At 47.3% G+C, this 26,528-nt stretch overlaps 1 protein-coding gene across 4 annotated transcripts in view; it reads left to right on the top strand.

Annotated features, from left to right (window-relative positions):
* The first annotated feature begins 8,657 nt into the window (after window positions 1–8,657).
* ZFAT (zinc finger and AT-hook domain containing) overlaps window positions 8,658–26,528 on the top strand; it is a 234,291-nt gene continuing 216,420 nt past the window's right edge. For 3 of the 4 annotated variants that reach the window (XM_054518860.2, XM_024251400.3, XM_054518861.2), the window contains exon 1: window positions 8,658–8,786. In XM_054518860.2, coding sequence (XP_054374835.2) covers window positions 8,768–8,786 — 19 coding nt within the window. In that variant the 5' untranslated portion in view covers window positions 8,658–8,767. The remainder of the gene's footprint in view (window positions 8,787–26,528) is intronic. The other variant, XM_024251401.3, reaches the window with a different exon arrangement.

Here is a 26,528-nt window from a genome sequence, read left to right as displayed (position 1 = left end):
GCATGGCTTGTCTAGTTTGAGATGAATCATGTATGTGCACTATGAACACCCGAGTGCAGCTGCCTCCACTCCATGTCATCCTCTTCCATCAACCTGTGAGCTCCTCGGTTTGAAAGGCATACATGAGAATTCAGTTAAGATGGGAATCTTCTTCCTCTTACAGCAGCATCAGTGGTGGAGGCTAGGCAGAGACTGGCAGGTGCAGCAGTTGGCACTGGTAGAAGGAAAGCAGCTGACCATTTCACATCGGGCCCAGGTGCTCAGCAGCACACTGACTGGTTGCTCAGCAGAAATCCTGGGACATGCGGCCTGTCCTGGGTAGAACACAGGCCAGTGGAATGAGTGGGCCAGGCAGCTCAGGGCACAACGTTGTCACCAACGGGGCTTTCTTTCCTGTGGTTGCTCTCACCCCACACTTCTCACTAAACACACGTAGGGCTGGCACCCTCCCTGGACAAGTGGATGATAGAGGCACAGCAGAAAGGCCGGGATGGATGAGCTCATGTTTCCAGGCCCTAGATTGCCGTGTGGTCTCACAAAAGTCCCTCAGCCCCTTTTGTTCTCTGTTCTTTCATCTTTGGGAGGAGGCTTCTTATTCATGCCCTCCCGACCCTACAGGATGGTGTGAAGGCTATGTGAAATGAAGGGCATGGAAAACTCTAGAAGACTGGGCCCATACCACCATTATTATTTTATTCCGTTTGATTTTTACTCACTTTTGCAGCAGCAGGAAGATTCACTCCCATAGCAGCTACCTCTGAACTCTACGGTGTATGTGGTCTGACAGTTGCACAGGTTAACTGAGAGCAGAACAGAGTATTTGCCTTTGGGATTCTTCTGGAAAATGCCTGCTTACTGCCAACTGTGGTGCTTTCTGCAAGGTGCCCTCTTGCGGCCAGGCCTGCCCTGGATCGTCCTCCTTGGCACCGTTTGCTTCTGTGGCTTCCTACTTTCAGAAGGGCCTCCTGGCCTGTCTTCCCTGTTCCAAATTCTCATCACACTTCAGATCTCGGCCAAGTTTCTCTTTTTTTTTCTTCAGTAAACTTTCTTTGGTTGAAAGACACTTGGAGTCCAGCCAAAGGTCTGTTTATCTCATTCCCCTTTTGCTTCTGGGGAAGTAAGCTTAAGATTACATCCTTCCCCCAAATGGACTCAGCAGCTCTCAAAACCCTCCTTGAAACTGAAAGCCTAGGGAACCAAGCTTAAGACTGCATCCTTCCCCCAAATGGACTCATCAACTCTCAAAACCCTCCCCGAAACTGAAATTTTAGCTTCCCACAATACTAAGTTATCTTTTGCTGCCCAAAAAACTACTCCCACACTTAGTGGCTTAAATCAACAACTGGTTATCATGTTTTACAATCCTATGGGTTGACTGGTTCAGCTGGGTAGTTCTTTTGCACAGTGCAGGGTTGCCGAGGTCACCCATGTGGCTGCATTAGCTGGGGAACAGCTAAGATTGAATGCCCATGAGGACTCCTATCCTTTGGGTTTTCTCTCCATGTCCTCTTATCATCTGGTAGTTTAGCTTGAGCTTCCTTACAGCATGGATGCTGCCTTCCAGAGGCGGCGTTCCAAAGACCCCGTGTCCAAGTGCTTATCAAGTTTGTGCTTGTGCTGTTTGTGTCCCATGGCGAAAGCAAGTCACATGGTCAATCCCAAAGTCAGTGTCAGAGGGGATTACACTAGGACATCACTACAAGGAGGCATAGTTCATTGGGGGCCACCATTGTACAGACTGTCTAGGTACGTCTCCTTTCTGTTGGCCTTTACAAAAACAGCTGAAAGAGTGAACATTTGCCTGGCACCAGGGTCTGGGTGATTTAGGTAAAGAGACCACCAGTTTCTCCTTTCTGCAACATCCTCTTCCCCTCTGCACATTCGCAGCTGGAAGCGATGGTTCTGTGCTGCGAACTCCCTTGGGGGCTTTTTTTCTGCCTCTGTTACTGCCCTGAGTCATTTCCAACCAATATTAAAATCATGTTTTATGTCTGTTTTTAGCTGAAGTGAACCATCGAGTGTAATTGCCACTCCCCACCAATGCCCTTTTACAGATGAAAGAATTGAAATCCGGAGACTTTAAGGTCACTTTTTCGAGTTCTGTGGCTAGCTGGCGGCAGCCCTTAAATCAAACAGCACCCTGTATGTTGGCTCTCACTCTCGCTGCTGCTGCTGCTGAGCTTCTTTGGTCCCCAAAGGGGCTGAAACCACTTGATTCGCCCCCACCTGTGGCACTCAACTGCATTTTCTTGTCTCATTTCCCTTCCACCAACCCCTGATGTGGGGCTCAACACCTTCATTGACCAGAGAAGGGAAGCACGTTGCAGATAAGTAAGTTGTCCAAAGTCAAAGCCACTGAGTAATAAAAGTAGGACCAGACCTGGAGACTGGGCTTCCAAATCCTCCCCCTTCTTCTCTGAAAAGGCAGTATATGCATATGGTTAAACATCCCAATATTTCAAAAGGATGTTCAGTGGAGTCAGTCTCCCTGTGAGCCAGATCTTCAGGCCCAGACATTGTCTCCAAAGCTGTCTGCTCTAGCCGGTTTCTTTCCACATTTTCAGCTGTTCTGTGCAGGTACAACCATGTTCACAAGCGACAGTGTGCTCCCGATGCTCTTGCACCCGGCTCTTTTCACTCAAGGATGCACTGCAGAGCACACCCCGGGGTCTCTGCACGTGGCACTCTCATTCTTTCAAACCGCCACGTCATATTTTCCCGTATGGCTGAACTATCCGTTTACCCAGCCTTCTAGTTATGGACACCAGATGCCATCCTTTATTTGAAATAGTTTTTCTCTCTTCTGAACATCCAAAGCAGTGCTGTTTATACGACAGCTAGAAATAAATGCTTAATTACGTATTATTCCTTTTCCTCAATCCCTCACTCCATCTTTTCCTCCCTCTACCCCTTCTCCTTTTCTTCAACAACGGTTTATTGGGTCCCAGCTGTGCACCCAACAGTGCTAGGCTCTGGTAGCTCTCCTGGTTTTCCTTTTGGTTGCTGGGATCCAAACCCCACTCCCTGCCCCTTTTTTCGTGGCCCTGTTACTCTTACTCATAGTTGATTTAAAGAAAATTGGTTATAAATATAGTCACCCTTTTCCTAAAGCATTTTTTTTTTGAGACAGGTCTTAATCTGTCACCCAGGCTGGAGTGAATGGTGTGATCTTGGCTCACTGCAACCTCTGCCTCCTGGGTTCAAGCAATTCTCCTGCCTCAGCCTCCCAAGTAGCTGGGATTACAGGTGCATGCCACCACACCCAGCTAATTTTTCATATTTTTGGTAGAGATGGGGTTTCATCATTTTGGCCATGCTGGCCTTGAACTCCTGACCTTGTGATCCTCCTGCCTCGACCTCCCAAAGTGCTGGGATTACAGGTGTGAACCACTGCGCCCGGCCTTTCCTAAACGATTTAAATACAACTGATAAATCAAAACTTAAAACTTTCAAAATAAAATTTTCCTAAACATTTACACAGTCAAATTATCGTTTCAATGTAACTGTTGAATGTAACTTCGAAATACCTTAAAATTTAACACAAAAGTTTTTACTGCACCCATACCTAAACCTACTGCACCCATACCTTAACTTTGTAAAAAAACAGTTGTTATTATGCTGGACATGGAGGCTCATGCCTGTAATCCCAGCACTTTGGGAGGCTGAGGTGGGCAGATCACTTGAGGTCAGGAGTTCAAGACCAGCCTGGCCAACATGGTAAAACCTCTTCTCTACTAAAAATGCAAAAATTGGCTGGGCATGGTGGCGAGTGCTCATAATCCCAATTACTTGAATGTCTGAGGCAGGAGGCCTGAATCCTGGAGGCGGAGGTTGCAGTGAGCCGAGGTCTCGCCACTGCACTCTGGCCTGGGTGACAGAGCGAGACTCTGTGTCCAAAAAAAAGAGTTGGCTGGGCGCAGTGGCTCATGCCTTTAATCCCAAAACTTTGGGAGGCCGAGATGGGTGGATCACGAGGTCAGGAGATGGAGACCGTCCTGGCTAACACGGTGAAACCCCATCTCTACTAAAAATACAAAAAAAAAAAATTAGCTGGGCGTGATGGTGGGCACCTGTAGTCCCAGCTACTCGGAAGGCTGAGGCAGGAGAATAGCATGAACCCAGGAGGCAGAGCTTGCAGTGAGCTGAGATGGCACAACTGCACTCTGGCCTGGGCGACAGAGTGAGACTCCATCTCAAAAAAAAAAAAAAAAGAGTTGTTGTTGACTTGACCAATTTCTTTATCATCTCTACAAAACATATTTTTATACTTTTTCAGGACTGCCCTTATTGGACCACAGAGAGAAAGATGATCTCCTTCCCAGGTGCACTGAGTGGCAGCCTTGGGCCTGGACTGGTGGGTTCTTGGTGGCAGAGGGCATTTGCTGGTACGGGCTCCCTCAGACCATTTTCAACTGTTATGTCAACAGGACTTACAGCAAGTTCTTGCAATCTTCACTCCCATGTGCATGAAGTCTTGGGTACATGATGTTCTGCCACAGTTTACAATGACCTTCATTATGCATCATTAGCATTTCATTAACATTAGCAGGGCCATATAGCAGTTTAATCTATCAGCTACTCCCTTAGGACATCTGGCTAATCCATTAACTTGCAACATAAATTATTGAACCCCCCTTTTACCTGGTTATTTATGAGACCACTGATCCTGACCTGCCCTTCCTGGTTTTGGCATGGTTCCTAGTCTTCTGGAAGTCTTTGACTTACTCTTAGTAAACTTATCTGCCCCTCGAAACTTACACAAATATACCATTTCATAAACAGACATACAGAACTTCAAGTAAGAAATAGGACCCCATATCTACCAAACCTGTCTCTTTACTAAAATATCCTATTTTGACCCTTTCTTTGAATTGTAACTAGTTTTGTAATTACACAGTTATATGTCTATTTTTGTATATACAACGTTAACTTTTTATCAGTAAGCCTCATGGCTTAACTTGTAGATCAACAACCATAGATCTACAGTTGTTGTGATATGCAAATTGTCACTGCCTGTTCCTTTGTCCTTTCAGCACTAACCCAGCATTTTTGGAAGGAACCTGGTTTTCTGAGAATAGCAAAATGTTTCAGGCCATTCTGATGTTCCCTTACTCCCACACATGGAATTAGCTTCTTTGAAGGCGCCCTGGCTACTGCTAATGAAAACCACTCCGGAGATTAATACTTGGGTACTGAGAGTACACACAGGTGTGCACAGGCAGACCAGGGATGCGATGACACTCCATGGCCACTGGAAAGACAGGTGGTAAAGATGCTGTTTCCTAAGCTTGTAATTATGTTCATAGTGAGATTGCTCATATAGTTCTAGCATTACTACATCCTTCTCTTTTATATGATTTTTTTAAGTGGATTATTTTCTACAATGTGCCTATTTAGATTTTTAACTCTTAACCCAAACTGATTATTCCCACCTCTAATTTTATCATTTATATATATGTGTGTGTGTATATCTATATATACATATATCAATTTTAGGGACAGGGCCTTGCTTTGTTGCTGCGCAGGTTGGAGGAGTGCAGTGGCATGATCACAGCTTATTGCAGCCTTGAGCTCCTGGGCTCAAGCAATCCTCCAGCCTTGGCCTCCCAAAGTGTTAGGATTACAGGCATGAGCCACCATGCCCAGCCAAGATCCATTATTTTGAGGTCGCCTGTATGTATCCTTTATCAAAACCTTCTTTCAAGAAAGCATCCTGTGAAATTATGTTCCTAAATTATTGTTTTCATGTAAATGTCTATTTCTCATAAAGATATTGGATATAATGATAAAATTATTGACACGAATATATTCAGTTGTGCAAATTATATTTCTTATATAGCTAAATGCCATTTCATGTCAATAAATTTATTGACACAAATTAATTCACATACTAGCTTCAAGAGGCCAACTGCCACCAGTGGGCAGCTGGGAAGCTGCTCTCCTCTAGGAACCATCACCGAGGCAGGTTGCCATTAATTATATACTTTTGAGTGATTTACATCCAATTCCGCAAATGTGTCTTCATTCATTGAAGGCATTCTGAAATACTGCTGGCAAATAGAAAGCATAGAGATGTTTGCTGATTGAAAATGCGCAAATCACATAGTAAGGCCATGGAAGAGCCAGCTGTGGACTCATCTCTCCATTTATGAACCTGGATTCCCCCATAGAAAAGGGGCCATCTCTTAGTCATTTCCATCTGCCTATGGCCAGGACAGTTTCCAGTAATAATAGGTGCTCAGTAACTCTTCTCTGAATGATGAATGGGTAGGAGGAAGAAAATGCCATGGGAATAGTGGAGAAAATCATAGCTTTCCAAATAATTAACCCAGAACCATCATCCACAGTCCACAATTTCTTCTTTTAATTTGTCTTCAGCAGTCTGAGGTAATTGGGTTTTGAGACAAATTTTAAATTGTTTCATTTCCAAAATTCGTTTGGTCACAACATCTAGGAGCAATCCATCTGCTAATCAATAAACAACATTTAAATGCTGCTGTGAGAAAGGCAAACCGGCACAAAACCAATACTGTCAGCAACCCAGGACAACTCTAATTTCCTGACAGAAATCGATTCACAGCAAAATAATGATTATTGTAAATATTTATAGTTCTAAAAGGAAACGCTCATCAATGCAGCTTTTTGAGCAGTTCATTTCCAAATAAAGATTCTGATGGGCCCCACCTAGCCATGTATCTTGTGGTGGAGGACGTGGTGGCTGTGAAGCGACTCTCTGGCTGTCTTGGAACTGACTCTCTTGGAGGATCTCCTGGAGGCCTGGGGGGCAGTTTGGGTACATTTCAGATGTGGTGGGGGGAGGAACACTGGGCATGGAGAGGCGAGGTCCACACCTGGCTCTTCACTATTTTGCTGTGTAATCTCAGAAAGCCATTTGACCACTCTGAACATTCCATTTTCTCATCTGGAAAAGAACAATAATCATATTGCCCAACTTAACCTTCCAGATTGCAAGGATGAAATGAAGAAAGGGGGAGGCTATATCTGTGAGCATATATTTAACGGACTGGACAACTTTAGGGTCTTTTCATGGTTCCGTATTTCCCAAGAACAGGGTTAAGGAGCAGGCAGGAAGGCTCCCGAGAAATCAGATAAGTCATCCTGAAGCTCAACGTCCAAGGGAGTTTTCCTCCTAAAAAATAAGTGACCCCAGAACGAAGTGTTCATTCAGTAATATGACTGTGCAACAGGCGCTGGGAAAACAAAATGAAAAGGACCTGTAAGGGCTGCTCAGGAAGCTCAGTCTAGTGAGGACGAAGGCTGTGCAAACAGAGAAGTGGGGGACGGAGCTAGGCCAGTGCGACCAGAGCTGTGGGAACGTGAAGTGTGAGCTTCAGGGCTGCCTGAGAATTTCATGTTGAGCAGCAACCAAAGAGGGTTATTCCAGGAAAAGGACAGGCAAAGACTAGCATTTCAGGGGAACCATGAACACAAATCAGTTTCCCAAACTTCAGTCTCTTGAAGTCTGCTTTTAGTTTTTTTTTTGGGGGGGGGGGCATGTCTTTGCAGCACGTACACCATTTTAAGTTGACTGATTTTTGAAAATGTAAACAAACAATTTAAAAAGAAAAATTTATATGACTACTGTAAGTGAAAAACGTTATCTGTCATAAACAGAAAATGACCTTAGAACATGGACCACATCAACTCATTACTCATGAAATAAATGTCAGGCTCAGTTTGTTTCTGAGGCTAATGGGGTGACCAAGACAGACAGAGGTAACAGAGGGAGATAACGTCAGATAGGAATGGATGCTACGTAGAAAATATGAAGTGTCTTGGAAGGTTACTTTAGATGGGTTTCGGGGAGTGAGGGTTAGGGGCTGGAAGATATCATTTGAGCCGAGGACTACAGTGTTGGAGCTAAACACCTTAACATCAAAACCAAAAACAAGGTCATTAAATTTCCACCAGACTCAGCTGCCTGCCGAAGGCTGTGCCACAAGCAGAGAAATGAATGAGCGGGTGTTGGAGGCGCGCACACCCAGCGCAGACTTGTTGCGGGACAAAAAGAGACGAGAGAGGAGGAAGTCGCCTCGTTACGTGTGATCTTAGGCCGCTCAGTGCTCTGTAGCCCCTAAAACCCAGCCGGGTGGCCCAAAGGAAAGCACCCCACGCTTCGGGAAACGCCGCAGCTTTGAGCGGGATGCAGGTTGGGAGCACCCCGATGGACAGACACATCAGTAAACTGAGAGCAAGAAAAGTTAATTCGCTGCCCCAAGTTAGGTAGTGAGAAGTAGAGCTGGGACACGAAGGGCACCCAGAACTCTCCTTGCACGCCCAACCCGGCGGCCCCACATGCCGCGGGTCTAGGGTCGCGCTAGCAGAGGCCTGGCACAACCGCCAGACTCCGGATCCCGAGATCCGTGCTCCGGACCTCCCAAGGGCCCCTCCCTGGGCGTGGCTCAAAACGCGGCACGGCAGAATCCGCGGAGTGGGATAAAAAGCACGGCCTCCGGCTGCGAGCATGCGCGTTAGCTCGGCCCTGCCGGGCCGCGCTCGGCGCCGGGGGAGGGTCACCCGAGGCGGACGTCCGCTACGCAGGCGTCTGCGCCCCGTGGGGAGGAGGGCGAAGACTCCATCCGCCATGTTGGATGCCGCAGATTCGCCATAACCTCACCGGCTCTTTTCTTAAAAAAATAAAAATAAAAAGCGAAGCGTCAGCAGGGCGCCCCGCCCCCTCGGTCGGCACGGGAGGGGGCCCGGAAGAGCCCGAGGCTTTTTTTTCCTCCGCGGTGGGGGCGTTGCCATGGAGACGCGGGCGGCAGGTGAGCCGGGCTGGGGGTTGGGGTGAGACTGGGTGGGGGTGGGGTGCGGCGCGGCGCGCGGGAAGCCGTTTCGAGCGTCGAGTCGGGAAGCAGCGCGCTCGCCGCGGGCCGCGGAGGGATCCGGGTCTGGGGAGGAGAGCGAACGTAGTTGCGTCCTGCGGCTCACGTTCAGTTGCTGGGGTATCCCGCCGCAAAAAAAAAAAAAGCAAGGAGGGAGCGAGTGGGAGAGCATGCGCCCGGCCGTTTCCACGGCAATGGGTGGCGTCGGGGCGCGCGCCAGCGACGGAACACAGTGGGCTCGAGGTTCGAATCCCGGCGGTGCCAGCTGTTTGACTGAGTGGACCTTGGCGGGGCTTCCTTGTGCCTGGCCTCAGATTCCTTCTCGGCGAAATGAGTACCTCCTGCAGGCTTCCCGGCCGCCGGCTGGACCTAATAGAGTGACAGAGCTTCCACTTGACACCCGGTGCAAGTCATTTAACCTTGAGCTTGGGGTCCTTCACCTGTAATTACCACAAGCTTCCACATTTGGGCACTGACTTAACACGTTTTGCTGCTCAGCTCTCTTGAGAACTCTAATTTGTAGATCATTTATTATGAGGAACAGAAGTTCAGAGAGGTCAACTTTACACAGTTTAAAAACGACAGAACTGGGGCTATAAAAATTAACTTCCTCCAACTTGGGCTAAAATCCAAACTCCTGCGTGCTCGCCTGACTTGTACCTCCATCTTCTTAGAATAGGGCTTGGCTCATGTAAGTGTTCAGTATATACTTAGTGAATGAAAGAACGAACGCGCTAACTAATCACGCCTGCCCATCAGTCTGGCTTTTTTTGCTGGAGTCCAAGTGACCTTTTGGAGATGCAGACGTCCTGTCACTGAGACTTAGCTGCACAGCTGCCTGTCACCAGCTTTATCTTCCGAGCCTACCAGTTCATCTACTGAAACATCTGTAGTGTGTGTCCCCATGCTGAAGGAAGTAGCGTGTTCTACCTCTAACCCCCAGGGACACCTTTCCTGACTTTAGTTCAAATAACAGCTTTGCAAGAAGCCCCTCTGCACGCCAGGCAGGGGTAAAGAGCAGTCCCAGTCGTAGTCCTGTCTCCACCTGCTGCGGTGCTAGATGTGGGAGAATGTGTCCTGGAGTGACAGAGTGGGCCCAGAGCCGAATATTGGGTCGGGAGACCCGAACTATATCAGGCGTGCTTTTTTTAAATTTAATTTTTTTAATTTTTTGAGATGAAGTCCCGCACTATCACTCAGGCCGGGGTGCAATGGTGCAATCTCGGGTCACTGCAACCTCTGCCTCCCGACCTCAAGTAAACCTCCCGCCTCAGCCTGCCAAGTAGCTGTGACCACAGGTGCGCTGATTAGCTGTGGTGCCCAGCTAATTCAGGTGTACTGTCTTAGGTTAGCCTAAAATGAGCACCGGAGAGACCTGCTCTCCAAATACAGGTTGAGCATCCCTAATCCAAAAATCCGAAATCGGAAATGTCCCAAAGTCTGAAACTTTGAGCACTGACATGAGGCCACAGTGGAAAATTTTCTATCTGACCTCGTGAAGGTTCTCAGTAGAAATGCAGTTCCATAGCCGGGCGCAGTAGCTCACGCCTGTAATCCCAGCACTCTGGGAGTCTGAGGCGGAAGGGTCCCTTGAGTCCAGGAGTTCAAGACCAGCCTGGGCAGTGTAGTGAAACCCCATCTCTATTTTTCTCAAAAAACAAAACAAAACAAAAAAACAGTTGCACAACTGTAAAGACGATGCTGTTAACACTCAGAAAGAAATGCAGGCTGAACGGCGGGCTTAAAGCCAGCCATTGTTTATTGTTCTGTTGTTTAGCAGCTGATGTATGTGTTCTGGTGATGCTGCTGTGCCGCTGAGGTACCTTGAATACCTTGTTTTTCACTGTATTAATGGTGTGTTGTATTTTTTACTGGTAAGGATTTATGTGTAAATAAATGTAGGAAAGTGATTGTCTTATTGGTAGCATAGAAATTCAGAGTTGGGAATGATGGCGATGCCAGACAACCACAGATTGCCCATATGTGTGGCTGAGATAGTGACACCTTTGCTTTCTGATGGGTCATTGCACACTTTGTTTCATGATCAAAATTAAAAATATTGTAAAATTACCTTCAGACTGTGTGTATAAGGTGTGCATCAAACATAAATAAATTTCATGTTTAGACTTGGGTCCCATCCTCCGGTTATCTCACTATGTATATGCAAATATTCCAAAATCCAAAAACATCTGGAATTCTAAAACTTCTGGTCCCAAGCATTTTGGATATGGGATCCTGAAACTGTAGTTTATTTGGGAATAATAGGGGATTGCAATTTAGATACATGCGCTATGCTGGATCGTAGGTACGTCCAAAGAAGTTGGGGCAAATGGAAACTTTAAGACCCAAAAGGGAAGTCCACCTAAGTGGTTTTGAAACAAAGACCATTGGTTTCAGAAGCTTATTGCAGGAGTTGGCATTAGTCCATTGGAGACAGGTGCACCAGGCAAGTGTCCTGTGCAAGAAACAGGCTCTAAGGAATTCCTAGCATAGTTCTTGTCATAGGCATACTTGCATGAGGGCCCTTCCTTCATATCCTCTGGTTCCATTTTGTTAGAGTTTGACACGAGTGACTCCATTTTGATAAACGTGAAATATCTTCTCGATTGGTGCCTTCCTCCTCCCACGTTGTTGCTTATATAGAGAGAATTGCCCACTTCTCCACTTCTGGAATTTACCCAAGAGTTTTAAAAAAGAACCCTGGACATATGTTGAAGTTTCCTTCAATTTCCAGCTGTACCAAATGAGAAAAGATCATATTTTAAAACGTGTTACTGTCAACTCATGGTCAGCTAATTTCTGAAAAGAGTTTCCTGTTTTGGTTAATTTAAGAAAGGGAGTACAATGAATGATAACGAGGTGGAGTTGCATGTGGTCTACAGGGCACAGCTGTAGGTAGCAAATGAGCTGAGATGGTCATTGTGTGAATTGGAGCCCTCTTACCACAGTGCTCCCTTCTCAGTGGGCTTCTCATTTGCCTCCGGTGAAAGGATTCCTGTTTCTTTTCTCCCCATACCTTGCAATTTACATAACTTTTCCAAGATAGCTATCGTTAAGTAGAATTAAGCTCTTGCCTAGAGCAAGGGCAGTCAAGAATCAGATATATTAAAAAGTCTCCTTAATTGCATTTGCCTTTGTAGACAGTTTCAAGCATACAGTCTCTGAAAAACTCTGCACCAAGATGGGCTGATTTAATTATGTAAGAGATTTAGCCTAGAGTTAAGTTTTCCCTCTCTTCTCAGCTGTTTACCCTGTTAAAGTTTCAGTGTTTTTGCAATTTCTCAAGGGCAGGCATCAGCTTTAAGGGCTGGAACATTTAGGAGGGTGGAAAGAGCACGTGCTCTGGGTCCAGAGATCTGCTTCTCACCAGATTCCTGACCTAAGGGAAGTCACAGAACCCTTGGGACCCGAGTCCCTTCACTGGCAAAGGAGACACAATCCTGCCACAGGTGGCTGCTGATGGCATTCAGGAAATGGGATTTGTCTCTTCCCTTCCCAGAACCAGACTTCCCAGTGTACAGCTCAGTACATTGTCATCCACTCGCTTCTTGAAAGCATTTGTGGATGGAAAGGTAGAGCCTCCCAGGCTCAGGCTATCCTCCCACATCAGCCTCCTGAATAGCTGGGACTACAGGGGTGCACCACCACACCTGGCTAATTTTTGTATTTTTTTGTAGAGATGGGGTGTCACTAGGTTGACCAGGCTGGTATTGAACTCAGCCTAAGAGATCCACCGGCCTCGGCCTCCCGAAGTGCTAGGATTATAGGCTTGAGTCACTGTGCCCAGCCGAGTAATTTTTTTTTTTTAAATAAGTCATTTTTTAAATTAAATTAATTTATTGACACGGAGTTTTGCTCTTTGTCCAGGCTGGAGCGCAATGGTGTGATCTTGGCTCACTGCAACCTCTGCCTTCCGGGCTCAAGCGATTCTCCTGCCTCAGCCTCCCAAGTAGCTGGGATTATAGGCATGCACCACCACGCCTGGCTAATTCTGTATTTTTAGTAGAGATGGGGTTTCACCATGTTGGTCAGGGCTGGTTTCCAACTCCTGACCTCAGGTGATCCGCCTGCCTCAGCCTCCCGTAGTGCCAGGATTACAGATGTGAGCTGCTGTGCCTGGCCGAGTAATTTTTTTTTAAAAGAGAAAAGAAGAAGCAGAGCAAAACAAAATAGACATTTTAAACATCTTACAGATTTAAAGTTGCCTCCTTTTTTTTCAAGGAACACAAAATATATAGATAATTGAGTTTACTTATGAAGATAATGCTTGGCATATTAATAGAAAAACAGGGACTTAAAATTGGGTAACATAATTTTCTTTTTTTAAATTGAAAAACTGTAACTGGACATATTTGTTTCTTTATGGGGCATAATGTGATGTTATGATTTATGAGTATAATGTGGAATAATTAAATCAAGCTAATTACCATATCCATCACCTCAAATAGTTATCATTTTGTGGTAAGTAAACGTTTAAAATTTACTCTTAGCAAATTTGAAATGTACATTATTACTATAGTCACCATGCTGTGCCATATGTCTCAAAGAAAAGACTATTCCTCTTGTCTAATTGAGGCTTTGTACCCTTTGATCATCATTTTTTTCCTACACCCTCAGGCTCTGGTACCCACCATTCTACTCTCTGCTTCTTTGAGATCCATTGTTTTAGAGTTCACATGTAAGAGAAAACATGCAGTGTTTGTCCTTCTGTGCTGGCATATTTTACTTAGCACAGTGTTCTCCAGTTTCATCCATGTTGTCACAAACGACAACATTTCTTTTTTACAGCTGAGTAATATTCTGTTGTGTATATGTCCCACATTAAAAAAATCATTCATGTGTTGTTGGCCACTGAGGCCGATTCCATACTTGGCTGTTGTGAATAGCACAACAGTGAACATGGTTCAGTCATCCCTTTCAATATACTGGTTTCAAATCTTTTGAGTTCTTTTAAATCATGTAATACATGGAGCTGCAAAAGGTGGAACTCTGGAATCAGGTGCCTTTGTGTTCAACACAGTCTGATCAAGGCAGGATGGGTGGGGTAGGGACCTGGCCTTAGAGGATGCCAGTGGAAGCTGCAGGTTGTCTGAATAAGAAAGGGGCAACATCCCATAGTGGGCAGTGGGGGAAAAGAGGACCAGCTCAGCCGTGGGACCTGGAGCCAAGGACCAGGAGAGCTTGGGGTGTCCTGGCATTGCTGGAGGGCATTTTAATTCAGCCCCAAGGCTTCTTGTAGGGCCCTAACTGGCTTCCTTCTTAGTGTTAGATATTCTCCTTGTGTCCCTGCTGGTGGGCCTCTTCTTCAGGAGTTGCTACCATTTCTCTGCCCCTTAGGGTTATTATTATTGCTTATTATTATTATTATTTTTTTTACTATCAGGCTGGTCATCAGTTTACCTAGATGTTTATGCCAAACTTTGTGCTGTTTGCTAGGGATGCAAAGTCCAATATGACATGTTCTTTCCTTTTGAGGATTTCATGCAGTCCTGGCAATGGAAAACGGATTCCTTTAGGAATGGGGCTAGGTGCTATGATGGAAGTAAGGCTTGAGTATTGAGGGCTTCAGAGTGGGCGCATCTACCCCAGCCCCAGGGATTGTGGGAAGGCTTCCTGAAGGAGGAGATGTTTTGAGCTGGGTCTTATAGGGTGAGCAGAGGTGCCCTGTAGAAGGGACAGCTGGTGCAGTGACACAGGTGTGACCCACCCTTTGTGACCAGGTGAGCACTGAGTTTGGGGAGGAGCATGGGGTGGTGGAGGTCTGTGATGAAGGGCCTTTGAGTAGTGGGAAGCTGTCAGGACTTTATTTTGGAAACTTTGAGGGACAATAAGATAACAAGGCTGGCTGATTAGCCTTGCAGAAAGAAAGATCTCTGGCGGCTGCCAAGAGACAGGTTTTTTTTTTTTTTTTTTTTTTGGGTACTATGTATGTGCTGAAATGCATAGACCTTAAGTGTAGAGTTTGACCACTCACATAACCCACACTCCTAACAATATACAGAACTTTTTCATCAGCCCAGAAAGTTTTCTCTTGCCCCTTACTATCCCATCCCTGCTCCTTACCCCAAGCAACCACTAGTCTTTTTTTTTGTTTGTTTGTTTTTGAGATGGAGTCTTGCTCTTGTTGCCCAGGATGGAGGGCAATGGCACGATCTCGGCTCACTGCAACCTCCTCCTCCCAGGTTCCAGCAATTCTCCTGCCTCAGCCTCACGAGTAGCTGGGATTACAGGGGGATACCACCACACCTGGGTAATTTCTGTATTTTTAGTAGAGACGGGGTTTCACCATGTTGGCCAGGCTGGTCTGGAACTCCTGATCTCAAGTGATTTGCCCACCTCGGTCTCCCAAAGGGCTGGGGATTACAGGCGTGAGCCACCACTCCCAGCCGCAACCACTAGTCTTGATGTCACCGTAGATGAGTTTCTTCTTCTATAGAACATCACATAATTCTTTTGTGTCTGGTTTCCTTTATTCAGCATAAAGCTTATGAGATTCAGTAGTTTGTTTCTTTCTGTTGCTTGGATACAGCCATAGTCTATTTCCAGTTTTTTGTTATTGGGAATAAAGCTGCAGTGAATGTTCCTGTACAAGCCTTTTTGGGGATATTTATTTTCATTTCTTCTGGGTTAATAAGTACATAGGAGTGGAATTTCTGGGTTATAGAGTAGTTATGTTTAACTTTTTAAGAAACTTCCAAATAGCTTTCCAGAGTAGTTTGTATCATTTTACATTCCCATCAGCAACGTCCGAGAATTCCACTTGCTCTCTGTCCTCACCAGCATTTGGTGTTGTTAGTCTTTCATTTTGCCTTCCCTAGAGGATATGCAGTGGTATCTCCCTTAATTTGCATTTCCCTGATGACCAATGATGTTGAGCATTTTTTCTTGTGCCTATTGGCCATTTGTGTCATCTTTAGAGAAATGTCTGTTCAAGTCTTTGGCCTATTTTAATAAATTGGGGGCTGGGTGATAGCTCACGCCAGTAATCCCAGCACTCCGGGAGGTTGAGGCGGGTGGATTACCTGAGGTTAGGAGTTCAAGAGCAGCCTGGCCAACATGGTGAAACCCTGTCTCTACTGAAAATTAAAAAAAAAAAAAAAAAAAAAAAATTAGCCAGGCTTTGTGGCTCACGCCTGTAGTCCCAGCTACTCAGGAGGCTAAGGCATGAGAATTGCTTGAACCTGGGAGCGGAGGTTGCAGTGAGCTGAAATTGCACCACTGAACTCTAGCCTAGGCAATAGAGTAAGACTTGGTCTCAAAAAAAATAAAAAATAAAAAATAAATTGGGGGCTGAGTGTGGTGGCTCGTGCCTTCAATCTCAGCATTTTGGGAGTCTGAGGTGGGAGGATTGCTTGAGGCCAGGAGTTCAAGATCATCCTTGGCAACATACAACATAGTGAGATGCCACCTCTACAAAAAAAAAAAAAAAAAGCTGGACATGGTGATGGATGCCTTTGGTCCCAGCTAATCAGGAGGCTGAGGTGGGAGGATCGCTTGAGCCCAGGAGTTCAAGGCTGCAGTGAGCTGTGAACATGCCACTGCACTCCAGCCTGGGCATCAGTGAAACAGTTTCTCTAAAAATAAATACATAGGTAAGTAAATACATAAATAGGGTTTATTGTCTTTTTGTTGCTGGAATGTAAGAGTTCTTTATATATTCTGGATATTTGTCTTTTGTTGTATATATATGTGTGTGTGTGTATGTTGTGAATATTTTCTCCGAATTTCTGCTTACCTATTTGTCTTTTATCTTTTGATGAACAGAAGTTTGTGATTTTATTGGATTTTTATTTGCCATTATTTTTACATTTATAGGAAGTGCTTTTTGTATCTTCTCTTAAGAAATGTTTTCCTACTTTAAGGTCCAAAGAAAATCTCCTAAGATTTTTTGTTTTTTTTTTAAAAGGTTTATATTTCCTGCTTTTGTTAGGTCGGCTGTCTATCTCTAGTAAGTTTGTGTATGGTATGAAGTAGGGATGGAGAACGTTTTTTTCTTGCATGTGGATATCCAGTTTTTCTAGCCTTATTTGTTAGAAGAACCTTTTCTTCCTCCATTGAAATACTTTGGCTCTTTTCTTGAAAATGATGCATCAGTTCACTCCTGAACTTTCTGGTCTGTTCCATTGCTCTATTTGTTTATTCTTTATCGGTACCACACTGCCTTGATTACTATAGCTTTATAGTGATTTTTGAAGTATAAAGAATAAGCAAGACAACACTTTTTGGAGGGACAAAAGTGCAGGCAGGAGAGTTTCATTAGGTGCTGTCCTAGTGCAGTCCAGGCTGTAGGGATAAGGGACAGATTTAGAGAAATAGTTCAGAGAGGAAGTCCCTGGGACTGGTGAGGGCTTGGCTTTTACCTTAGGGACCTGCAGTCATTCCATCTGTGTTTGTTTCTAGGGAAAGAGGAATGGTGAACATAATAGGCTCAGGGACATGAAAACTCTGCAGGTTTCCTATGTGCAACCCTGGGTCTATAATCTTCAATTTCTTCCTGTGGTGGTAGAGAGAAGCATCTTTTGAATTCTGCCTGTTTTTGTTTCTGAGTTGGTGCAAGGGGCTTGTTCAGGGCTAGCCAGGTTCCTGGAAGTACCTTGGGAAGACCCTTCCTCGGGGAGAGAGCCCCACAGGGAACCAGGCTCAGGTAATGCAGGGAAAAGGGGCCCTGGCGGGAAGCAGAACTGGGTGGAAGTCCTGGTCCTGCTGTCTAACAGCCCTAGGACCTTGGCAAGTATCTTGAGTCACCATCACCTCCTATGTTATATATTATATGAAAATGGTCCCCACAGACCTATTTGGTAGCGTGCTCTTAGAGTTTTCATAGAGGAGGATTGGGAACATATCTGGCATATGGCAGGGGACTTTACTCTTTTCCACCATCTGTTTTTTCCTTCTTTCCCTCTCCTGTCTTCCCCTTCCATTCTCCCTCTGTCAGTCTTCACCTTCTTTCCCTGAACATTTTATCACTTTTAATAGTATCTGGGAGAATTAAATGCATGAGGAGGGATTGGATCTAATCCCTCATGTAGTTGCAGGGGAATAAGATAGGGTCTGGTCATAACTATCATTTCTGTAGACCTGCTCAGTCAGGTGCTTCATACCCATTCTTTAGTTTATTCTTCACAAAAGCTCTGCAAGGTGGGCTTATTATCTCTGCTTTCCAAGTGAGGATACAGAAGCTCAGGCTGGTCCCTGTGGCTGTCCAGCCCCACTCAATCTCTCCCTAGTGCTACTGGCCATCTGCGCTTGCTGATGTGGCCATAAACATCTCTGAAGTGCCTGCTGTGTGTGAGGCCCTGTCTGGGCTGCATGCAATGGCCAAGGCATGAGCTGTTAGGTGGCTGCACAGCACTACTCACATATCGTCTATGGGAATGGTACTCCCAGGAGTTAGGCATTGAGGGGTCCTTGAGACCTGTTCTGAAGGAACTCATAGTCTGTAAGGCAGACAAAGCTAATTAAAATGAGCAAAAGGTTTGAAAGATACTTTAATAGAAGAATGTATACAAATGGTCAATAAATGTATGAAAAGATGCTCAATATCACTAGTTCCTAGGAAAATGCAAATTAAAATCACAATGAGACACTACTACCTACCCACTAGAATGGTGAAAATTAAAAAGACAATCCCAAGTGCTGAAAAATTAAAAAGACAATCCCAAGGATGTGAAGCAGCTGGAACTTTGATACGTCATTAGTAGGAATGCAAAATGGTACAGCTACTTTGGAAAATAGTTTACTGGCTTCTTACAATGTTGAGGGTACACTTATATATTAGTCTGCTTTCATGCTGCTGATAAAGACATACCCAAGACTGGGTAATTTATAAAGAAAAAGAGGTTTAGGCTGGATGCGGTGGCTCACGCCTATAATCCCAGCACTTTGGGAGGCCGAGGCGGGTGGATCATGAGGTCAGGAGATTGAGACCATCCTGGCTAACATGGTGAAACCCTGTCTCTACTAAAAATACAAAAAATTAGCTGGGCGTGGTGGCGGGCGCCTGTAGTCCCAGCTACTCGGGAGGCTGAGGCAGGAGAATGGCGTGAACCCGGGAGGCGGAGCTTGCAGTGAGCCGAGATGGCGCCACTGTACTTCAGCCTGGGTGACAGCGTGAGACCCTGTCTCAAAAAAAAAAAAAAAGAGATTTAGTGGACTCACAGTTCCACATGGCTATGGAGGCCTCACAATCATGGCAGAAGGTGAAAGGCACGTTTTACTTGGGGGTAGGCAACAGAGAATGAGAACCAAGTGAAAAGGGAAACCTCTTATGAAACCATCAGGTCTCATGAGACTTATTAACTACCACGAGAACAGTATGGGGAAACAGCCCCCATGATTCAATTTATCTCCCACTGGGTTCCTCCCACAACATGTGGGAATTATGGGAGCTACAATTTAAGATGAAATTTGGGTGGAAATACAGCCAGACCATATCACCTTACCATAAAAGGTAGCAATCCTATTCCAAGAAAAATGAAACCTATGTCTATCAGAAGACAGGTATGCACATGTTCATAGCAGCTTTATTTGTAATAGCCCTGTCTTAGTCTGATTTCTGTTGCTTATAAGAGAATACTTGAAGTTGGGTAATGTATAAGGAAAGGAATTTATTTCTTATAGTTCTGGAGGTTGAGAAGGCCAAGGTCGAGGGGCTGCATCTGGTGAGGGCCTTCTTGCTGGGTGGGTACTCTCTGAAGAGTCCCAAGGTGGCACAGGGTATCAATGGCTAGGGGCTGAGTTTGCTAATGTACTATGATCAGGACTCTCTTCCTCTTCTTATAAGGCCACCAGTTCTACTCCCATGGTAACCCATTAATCCATTAACTCTTTAATTCATTCATGAGAGCAGAGCCATCATGGTCCAATCACATCTTAAAGGCCCCACCTCTCAACACTGCCACACTGGGGATTAAGTTTCAACATGCGTTTTTGAGGGAACATTGAGCCCCAAACTGGAACCAGCCCAAATGCTCATTAGCTGGTGAATAGCTAAACAAATTGTGGTATATCCATACAGAGGAATACTACTTGGCAATGAAAAAGGATGAAAAAGTGATGCAGGCAACAACCTGGACTAATCTCAAGGTCGTGTTAAAGAAGCCAGACACAAAAGACAACATACTTTGAGGATGGGAGAAATTAGAACCTTTGTTCACTGTTTGTTGGAATGTAAAACAGTGCAGCTGCTGTGGAAAACAGTATGGAAATTTCTCAAAAAATTACAGATAGAATTACCATGTGATTCAGCAACTTCACTTCTTGGAATATATTTCCCAAAATTGAAAGCAGAGTCTCAAAGAGATATTTGTATACCCATGTTCATAACAGCATTATTCATAATTGCTAAAACTTGGAAACAAACCAAGGGATGAAAGGCTAAGCAAAATGTAGTGTATACATAGAATAGAGTATTATTCAGCCTTAAAAAGGATGGAAACCTGACACCGGCTACCACATGATGAACCTTGAGGCCATTGTGCACAGTGAAATAAGATAGTCACAAAAAGACAATGACCAAATGATTACCCTTACATGAGGTTCCTAGGTAGTTAAATTCAAAGAGACAGAACGTAGGATGGTGGTTGCCAGGAACTGGGGGAGGAGGCATCCGGAGTTAGTGTTTAATGGACATAGAGTTTCGGTTTTGTAAGATGAAAAATTTCTGGTGATGGATGATCGAGATGGTTGCACAACAATGTGAATGTATCTAATGCCACTGAACTGTATACCTACAAATAGTTAAGATGGTACATTTTATGTGTATTTACCATAAACACACATTTACGTGGGGGTGGGGGGTGAGGGCACTGACTGAAGAGGCACCGGGAGCTTGGTGGGGGCGCTTGGGACTGGTCTGTGTCTTGACTGTGGTGATGGCGACACAACCCTGTCTCTCGATTTAAACTTATTCACTTGTACAAGGGTCCCTTGGGCAGTGCTAGAAGCTTGTACAAGGTAGAGTAGGGAGATCAGTGACATGGTCACTGCCAGTCACTTCTGCCTGGGCTGGGCGAGGGGCTCAGGAAGGCCACAGGATGATGTTTGAGCAGAGTGACCAGGCCAAGGGGACACAGCAGGGGGCAAGGCAGGGAAGCATGAGGGAGCCCGACAAGGTACGCAGCCTCTGCCTCCCCCTGGACTGGCCAGAGCTCCTCTGAGGTGGGGCAATCACAGCCCACAGTCCGACAGTGAACCTCCAGGTCCTTGCTCGTTCTTTGTACAGGGGTCAGGCCCGAGCTGCCGAGCACCGGGGTGGAGGGAGGGGAGTGTGCTCAGCCGGCTGCTCTCCTGCTGGGGGTGCCAGCACTCTGGCTGAGCCATCCAGTAGCCTCTGGCTTGCAAGGCCCTGCCCACGTCCTGAGTCTCTACCTCCATCAGCAGGGTCAACTCCCCATCCATCTAGCCTGCCTTTCTCTACTCTCCTTGGCCTGGCTTCTTGCTGAGTTGGGTGTCTGTGGGGTCCCCCACCTCAGAAATGTGGGCTCTGAGAAATAGCACTGTGTTGGAGTCCCAGAGACCTAGCTTTGCATTTTAGACCCACAATGTGATAGTTCTTGTGACTTCTTTGAGCCTCAGTTTCCATTTCTACAAAATTGTAGCTAAACATGTCATCTGAGGATTTTATTCTCTGAAGAACCAAATCAGGTGAGGTACACACTGGACTGGCTGGTGCTCGGGAAGTGTTTTTGAGGTGATCTTGAGAATTCTTGCTGAGCAAGCCCATGTTGAACTCAGTGCCTAAGACTCCATCAGAGGCAGCTTGCGGCTTTTCAAAGTCTGTTGGGGAGTATCACTGCCTGACGATGCACAGGACTTGTAGCTGTCCTTGGCCCCGCTGCCTGTATGACACTTAGCTCCCCACGGGTGCGTGCCAGCCTTCTGCCTGAGCCGAGGCTCCTGCCCCGGTGCCTTGTCCATCCCGACAGCATGAAGCTCCAGCACTCACGTTCTTAACCACCAGAGAGGTCATCTACAATCATAGCTTCTACCATGTCCCAGTGCTGTGTGAGGTGCTCTCCAGCCATTGTTCTCTGCCAGCGTAACTGCAATTCTCTCATGTTGGGATATTATCTTTGATTTACAGACAAATAAACGGAGGGGCAGAGAGGTTTGGTCACATGCTGGTAGGTGGTCCTGCCAGGATTTGAGCTTTGGGCTGTCCAATCCCAAACCAAACTGTGCTCTTTTCAGGCTACTGAGTAGTGGACTCCATCACATTTCTTGAGCACCTGGGCCGTCAGCACTTCCCACCCTACCTCATTTAATCTAATGAGGACCCAGGGAGGCAGATGCTGTTATTGCCATTACACAGATTAGGGAACAGGCTTAGCAGGGCAGAGTCAAGGCCCAGAGTCCGCTCCTCACTAGGAGTGCAGCCAGATTCACCCAGGTCAGTGTGGTCCCAAAGCACAGGTCTTTATACCTGCAGGCCGTGGATTAGCTCCTTTTATTTCCTCTATTGTCATTGCTTTCATGTCTCTGTTCCTTTCCCTCTTTGGGCCTTACTGTTCCTTAGAGATTGATAGAAGCACTTCATACTTTGGGGTTATTAACCCTTTCCTGCCAGAATTTGCTGTTTGCCCTTGTGGTGGGTTTGACCTGCTCTCAGGTGTGGACCCTGGCTTTATCTTCAGTTCCCTACACAATGCAGGGAGGGGGTGCAATGATTAAGATCACTGGACTTTAGGGAAATGTGGGAATATAGAGATATAGTTGCAGAAATACGAGGTACGCTGGAACACCAGGCTTTGATTTTGCCTTTTTAATGTTGATCTCACTCTCCTCTTCTTCTCTTCCTCCTGCTCTAAATTTTTAGAAGACAAAGTAATCAGGAAAAACATTCTGTACTTTTCCTTTTTAATTTTCTTTGGTCTTTGCTCTCTACTAGGAAGACTATGTAAGAAATGCCCACAGAAGGGCTTGAATGGGGAAAAGAGTTTTGGTGATGGGAACTGATGGCTAGATATCAGGTAGGCAGGAACATTGATGGAATTTGGTGACTGCTTCTTGGTGCCCTTCCAGGGGAGGAGTCAAAGGTGAGAGGGTGGCTAGGAGGGTGCTGTGCCCTGGATCCCTGGGGGTGTCTGGGAGGCTGGTTCTGTTGAGTGGGAGGAGAGTTCCTCCTTGGGACACAGTGGCTTTGACGGTTCACCTGACCTTCTGACACTTCTACCAGAATGTCCCAGGGAAGAGGGGCTCAGGGCATGAGCGATTTGGGTGGGGCATGGTGTTTGGAATTCTTGGATGCAAGGAACGTAGATTTGATCAGGGCATTCTTTATTATTGGTCTTATTATTTTAGTTCGGAATTCCTTAGCAAGCCTACTGGAGTGTCTGAATAGTTAGTTGGCTGTCCTGTGCTGTCAGGTTCCCCCGCTGCCTCTCCTGGTCACGCTGTCTATCTCTTCTGCCTTCCCTTGCTTCCTTCTCCTGCTGCTATTATTTAGGTCATTCTTTTTTTTTTTTTTTTTTGAGATGGAGTCTCTCTCCTTCACCCAGGCTGGAGTGAAGTGGCATGATCTCAGCTCACTCAGCTCCACCTCCTGGGTTCAAGCGATTCTCCTGCCTCAGCCTCCAGAGTAGCTGGGACTACAGGCAACTGCCACCATGCACAGCTAATTTTTTTTGTATGTTTAATAGAGACGGGGTTTTGCCGTGTTGGCCAGGCTGGTCCCGAACTCCTGACCTCAGGTAATCCACTCACCTCAGCTTCCCAAAGTGCTAGGATTACAGGCCTGAGCCACCGTGCCCGGCTCCAGTTGGATCATCCTTCTGCATGTTCCTGACCAGCCGTGGTGGCTCCCTTATCCCAGGGCTTTTGGAGTGTGCTCTGTGTGCAGTCTGAGCAGGTAGGAGGGACTATGTGACATAGGGGTCTGTTGCTCAGCACTGGGCATGTTAAATATTGTTGTACTGGCTGGGTGCGGTGGCTCACGCCTGTAATCCCAGCACTTTGGGAGGCTGAGGCAGGCGGATCACTTGAGCCCAGGAATTTGAGATCAGCCTGGCCAACATGGTGAAACCCCTTCTTTTTTTTTTTTTTTTTTTTTTTTTTTTAGTTTTTAGTTTTTTGAGATGGAGTCTCGCTCTGTCGACCAGGCTGGAGTGCAGTGGCGCGATCTCGGCTCACTGCAAGCTCCGCCTTCCAGGTTCACGCCATTCTCCTGCCTCAGCCTCCTGAGTAGCTGGGAGTACAGGCGCCCGCTACCACGCCTGGCTAATTTTTTGTATTTTTAGTAGAGACGGGGTTTCACCGTGTTAGCCAGGATGGTCTGGATCTCCTGATTTCGTGATCCGCCCACCTCGGCCTCCCAAAGTGTTGGGATTACAGGCGTGAGCCACCGCGCCTGGCCGGTGAAACCCCTTCTCTACTAAAAATACAAAAAAAGGCCGGGCACGGTGGCTCACACCTGTAATCCCAGCACTTTGGGAGGCTGAGGCAGGCGGATCACAAGGTCAGGAGTTCAATGCCAGCCTGGCCAAGATAGTGAAATCCTGTCTCTACTAAAAATACAAAAATTAGCCGGGCATGGTGGCAGGTGCCCGTAATCCCAGGTACTCGGGAGGCTGAGGCGGAGAATTGCTTGAATCAGGGAGGCGGAGGTTGCAGTAAGCCGAGATCGTGCCACTGCACTCCAGCCTGGGTGACAGAGGGAGACCAACGGAGCGAGACTCCGTCTCAAAACAAAACAAAACCAAAAACAAACCAAAACAGTTAGCCAGATGTGGCGGCGGGCACCTGTAATCCCAGCTACTCTGGAGGCTGAGGTGGGAGGATTGCTTGAACCTGGCGGGCGGAGGTTGCAGTGAGCCAAAATCGCGCCACTGCACTCCAGCCTGGGTGACACAGCGAGACTCGTCTCCAAAAAAAAAAAAAAATTGTTGGATGAGTTTCCTGACTGATGGCAGCTCAGAACCTTTAATGTGCCTGAGAGAGATAACGTAGAGTCCAAGTTTTCGCCGGGCGCTTCTCGCCTGCAGCCTCCTGGGACTGGAGCCGGCTCCCAGAGCCCTAGGAGGGCCCCCTGCTGGGCGGGGGCGGCTACCAGCCTCAGGCCACACCCCCTCGGAGTGCTGGTTGGTCTATGGGTGGTGTCATGTGCTCATTCTGGGCCAATCAGAGCCTCTGTGGCGGCAGGATGCCATGTCCCACCTGGGCAGAGCTGTGGCCGTATTGGAGAGAAGCGCGGGTGGGTGGCGCCAGCCAGGGATAACTAGGATGGTAGGGCTTCCTGGGAGAGTGCGGGAGTCTGAGAAGGAAGGGTGTAGATGGAGAGGCGGTGGCCTCACCTCTGCATGCTCCGTGGGAAGCGGCGGAGGCGCCCAGCATCCCTCCTACTCTGCCCTTGGTGGAAGTTTACGAGGTAATTCTCCCGAGGCGAGTTTCCACTCTGAACTTTCCTATTGATTCCTCGGTGGCTTCAGAGATGTCTCGGCTGTTCTCCACTCCTGGTCGCCTATAGCAACTCCTGGCAGGAACGCCGTGCTGCTTCGCAGGGTGGCCCGGGACTCAGGGGCTGCCTTGGTTGGCTAGAGATGCGGCCTGGGCCTGGGCCTCCTTGTTTAGAGATGGCCTGTGCCTGGGGATGGCACCTCCTTGGTTAGAGATGGGGCCAGGGCCTGGGGGTGGCACCTCCTTGGTTAGAGATGGGGCCAGGGCCTTAGGGTGGTGCCTGTTTGGTTAGAGATGCGGGCAGGGCCTGGGGGCAGCTCCTCCTTAGTTAGAGACACAGGCAGAGCCTGGGGGTGGCGCCTCCTTGGTTAGAGACTTGGGCGTCTGGGGGGTGGCACCTCATTTGTTAGAGATGGGACTTGGGCCTGTGGTTGGGCTCCTTCTTGGTTAGAGATGCGGGTAGGGCCTGGGGGCAGTGCCTCCTTGGTTAGCGATGCCGCCTGGGCCTGGGGGTGGGTGGTGCCTCCTTGGTTAGAGATGCAGGCAGGGCCTGGGGATGGCGCCTCCTTCGTTAAAGACCTGGGTTTCTAGAGGGTGGCACCTCATTCGTTAGAGATGGGACTTGAGCCTGCGGATGGGCTCCTCCTTGGTTAGAGATGCGGGTAGGGCCTGGGGGCAGTACCTCCTTGGTTAGAGATGCCGCCTGGGCCTGGGGGTGGTGGTGCCTCCTTGTTTAGAGACGCAGACAGGGCCTGGGGGTGGCGCCTCCTTGATTAGAGACACAGGCAGGGCCTGGGGGGTGGTGCCGCCTTTGTTAGAGATGGCCAAGACCAAGGGGGTGGTGCCACCTTGGTTAGAGATGCGGGTAGGGCCTGGGGGCAGCGCTTCCTTGGTTAGAGATGCTGCTTGGGCCTGGGGGGGCGGTGCCACCTTTGTTAGAGATGGCCCAGGCCTGGGGGGTGGCGCCATCTTGGTTAGAGATGCGGGCAGGGCCTGGGGGCAGTGCTTCTCTGGTTAGAGATGCCGCCTGGCCCTGGGGGTGGTGGTGCTTCCTTGGTTAGAGACGCAGGCAGGGCCTGGGGGCAGTGCTACCTTTGTTAGAGATGGCCCAGGCTTGGGGAGTGGCGCCATCTTGGTTAGAGATGCGGGCAGGGCCTGGGGGCAGTGCTTCCCTGGTTAGAGATGCCACCTGGGCCTGGGGGTGAGGGTGCTTCCTTGGTTAGAGATGCAGGCAGGGCCTGGGGGGGCGGTGCCGCCTTTGTTAGAGATGGCCCAGGCCTGGGGGCTGGC

This window comes from Pongo abelii, chromosome 7 (assembly GCF_028885655.2).
Source record: "Pongo abelii isolate AG06213 chromosome 7, NHGRI_mPonAbe1-v2.0_pri, whole genome shotgun sequence".
Lineage (NCBI taxonomy): Eukaryota > Metazoa > Chordata > Mammalia > Primates > Hominidae > Pongo > Pongo abelii.
This window is presented reverse-complemented; position numbering and strand designations above follow the sequence as displayed.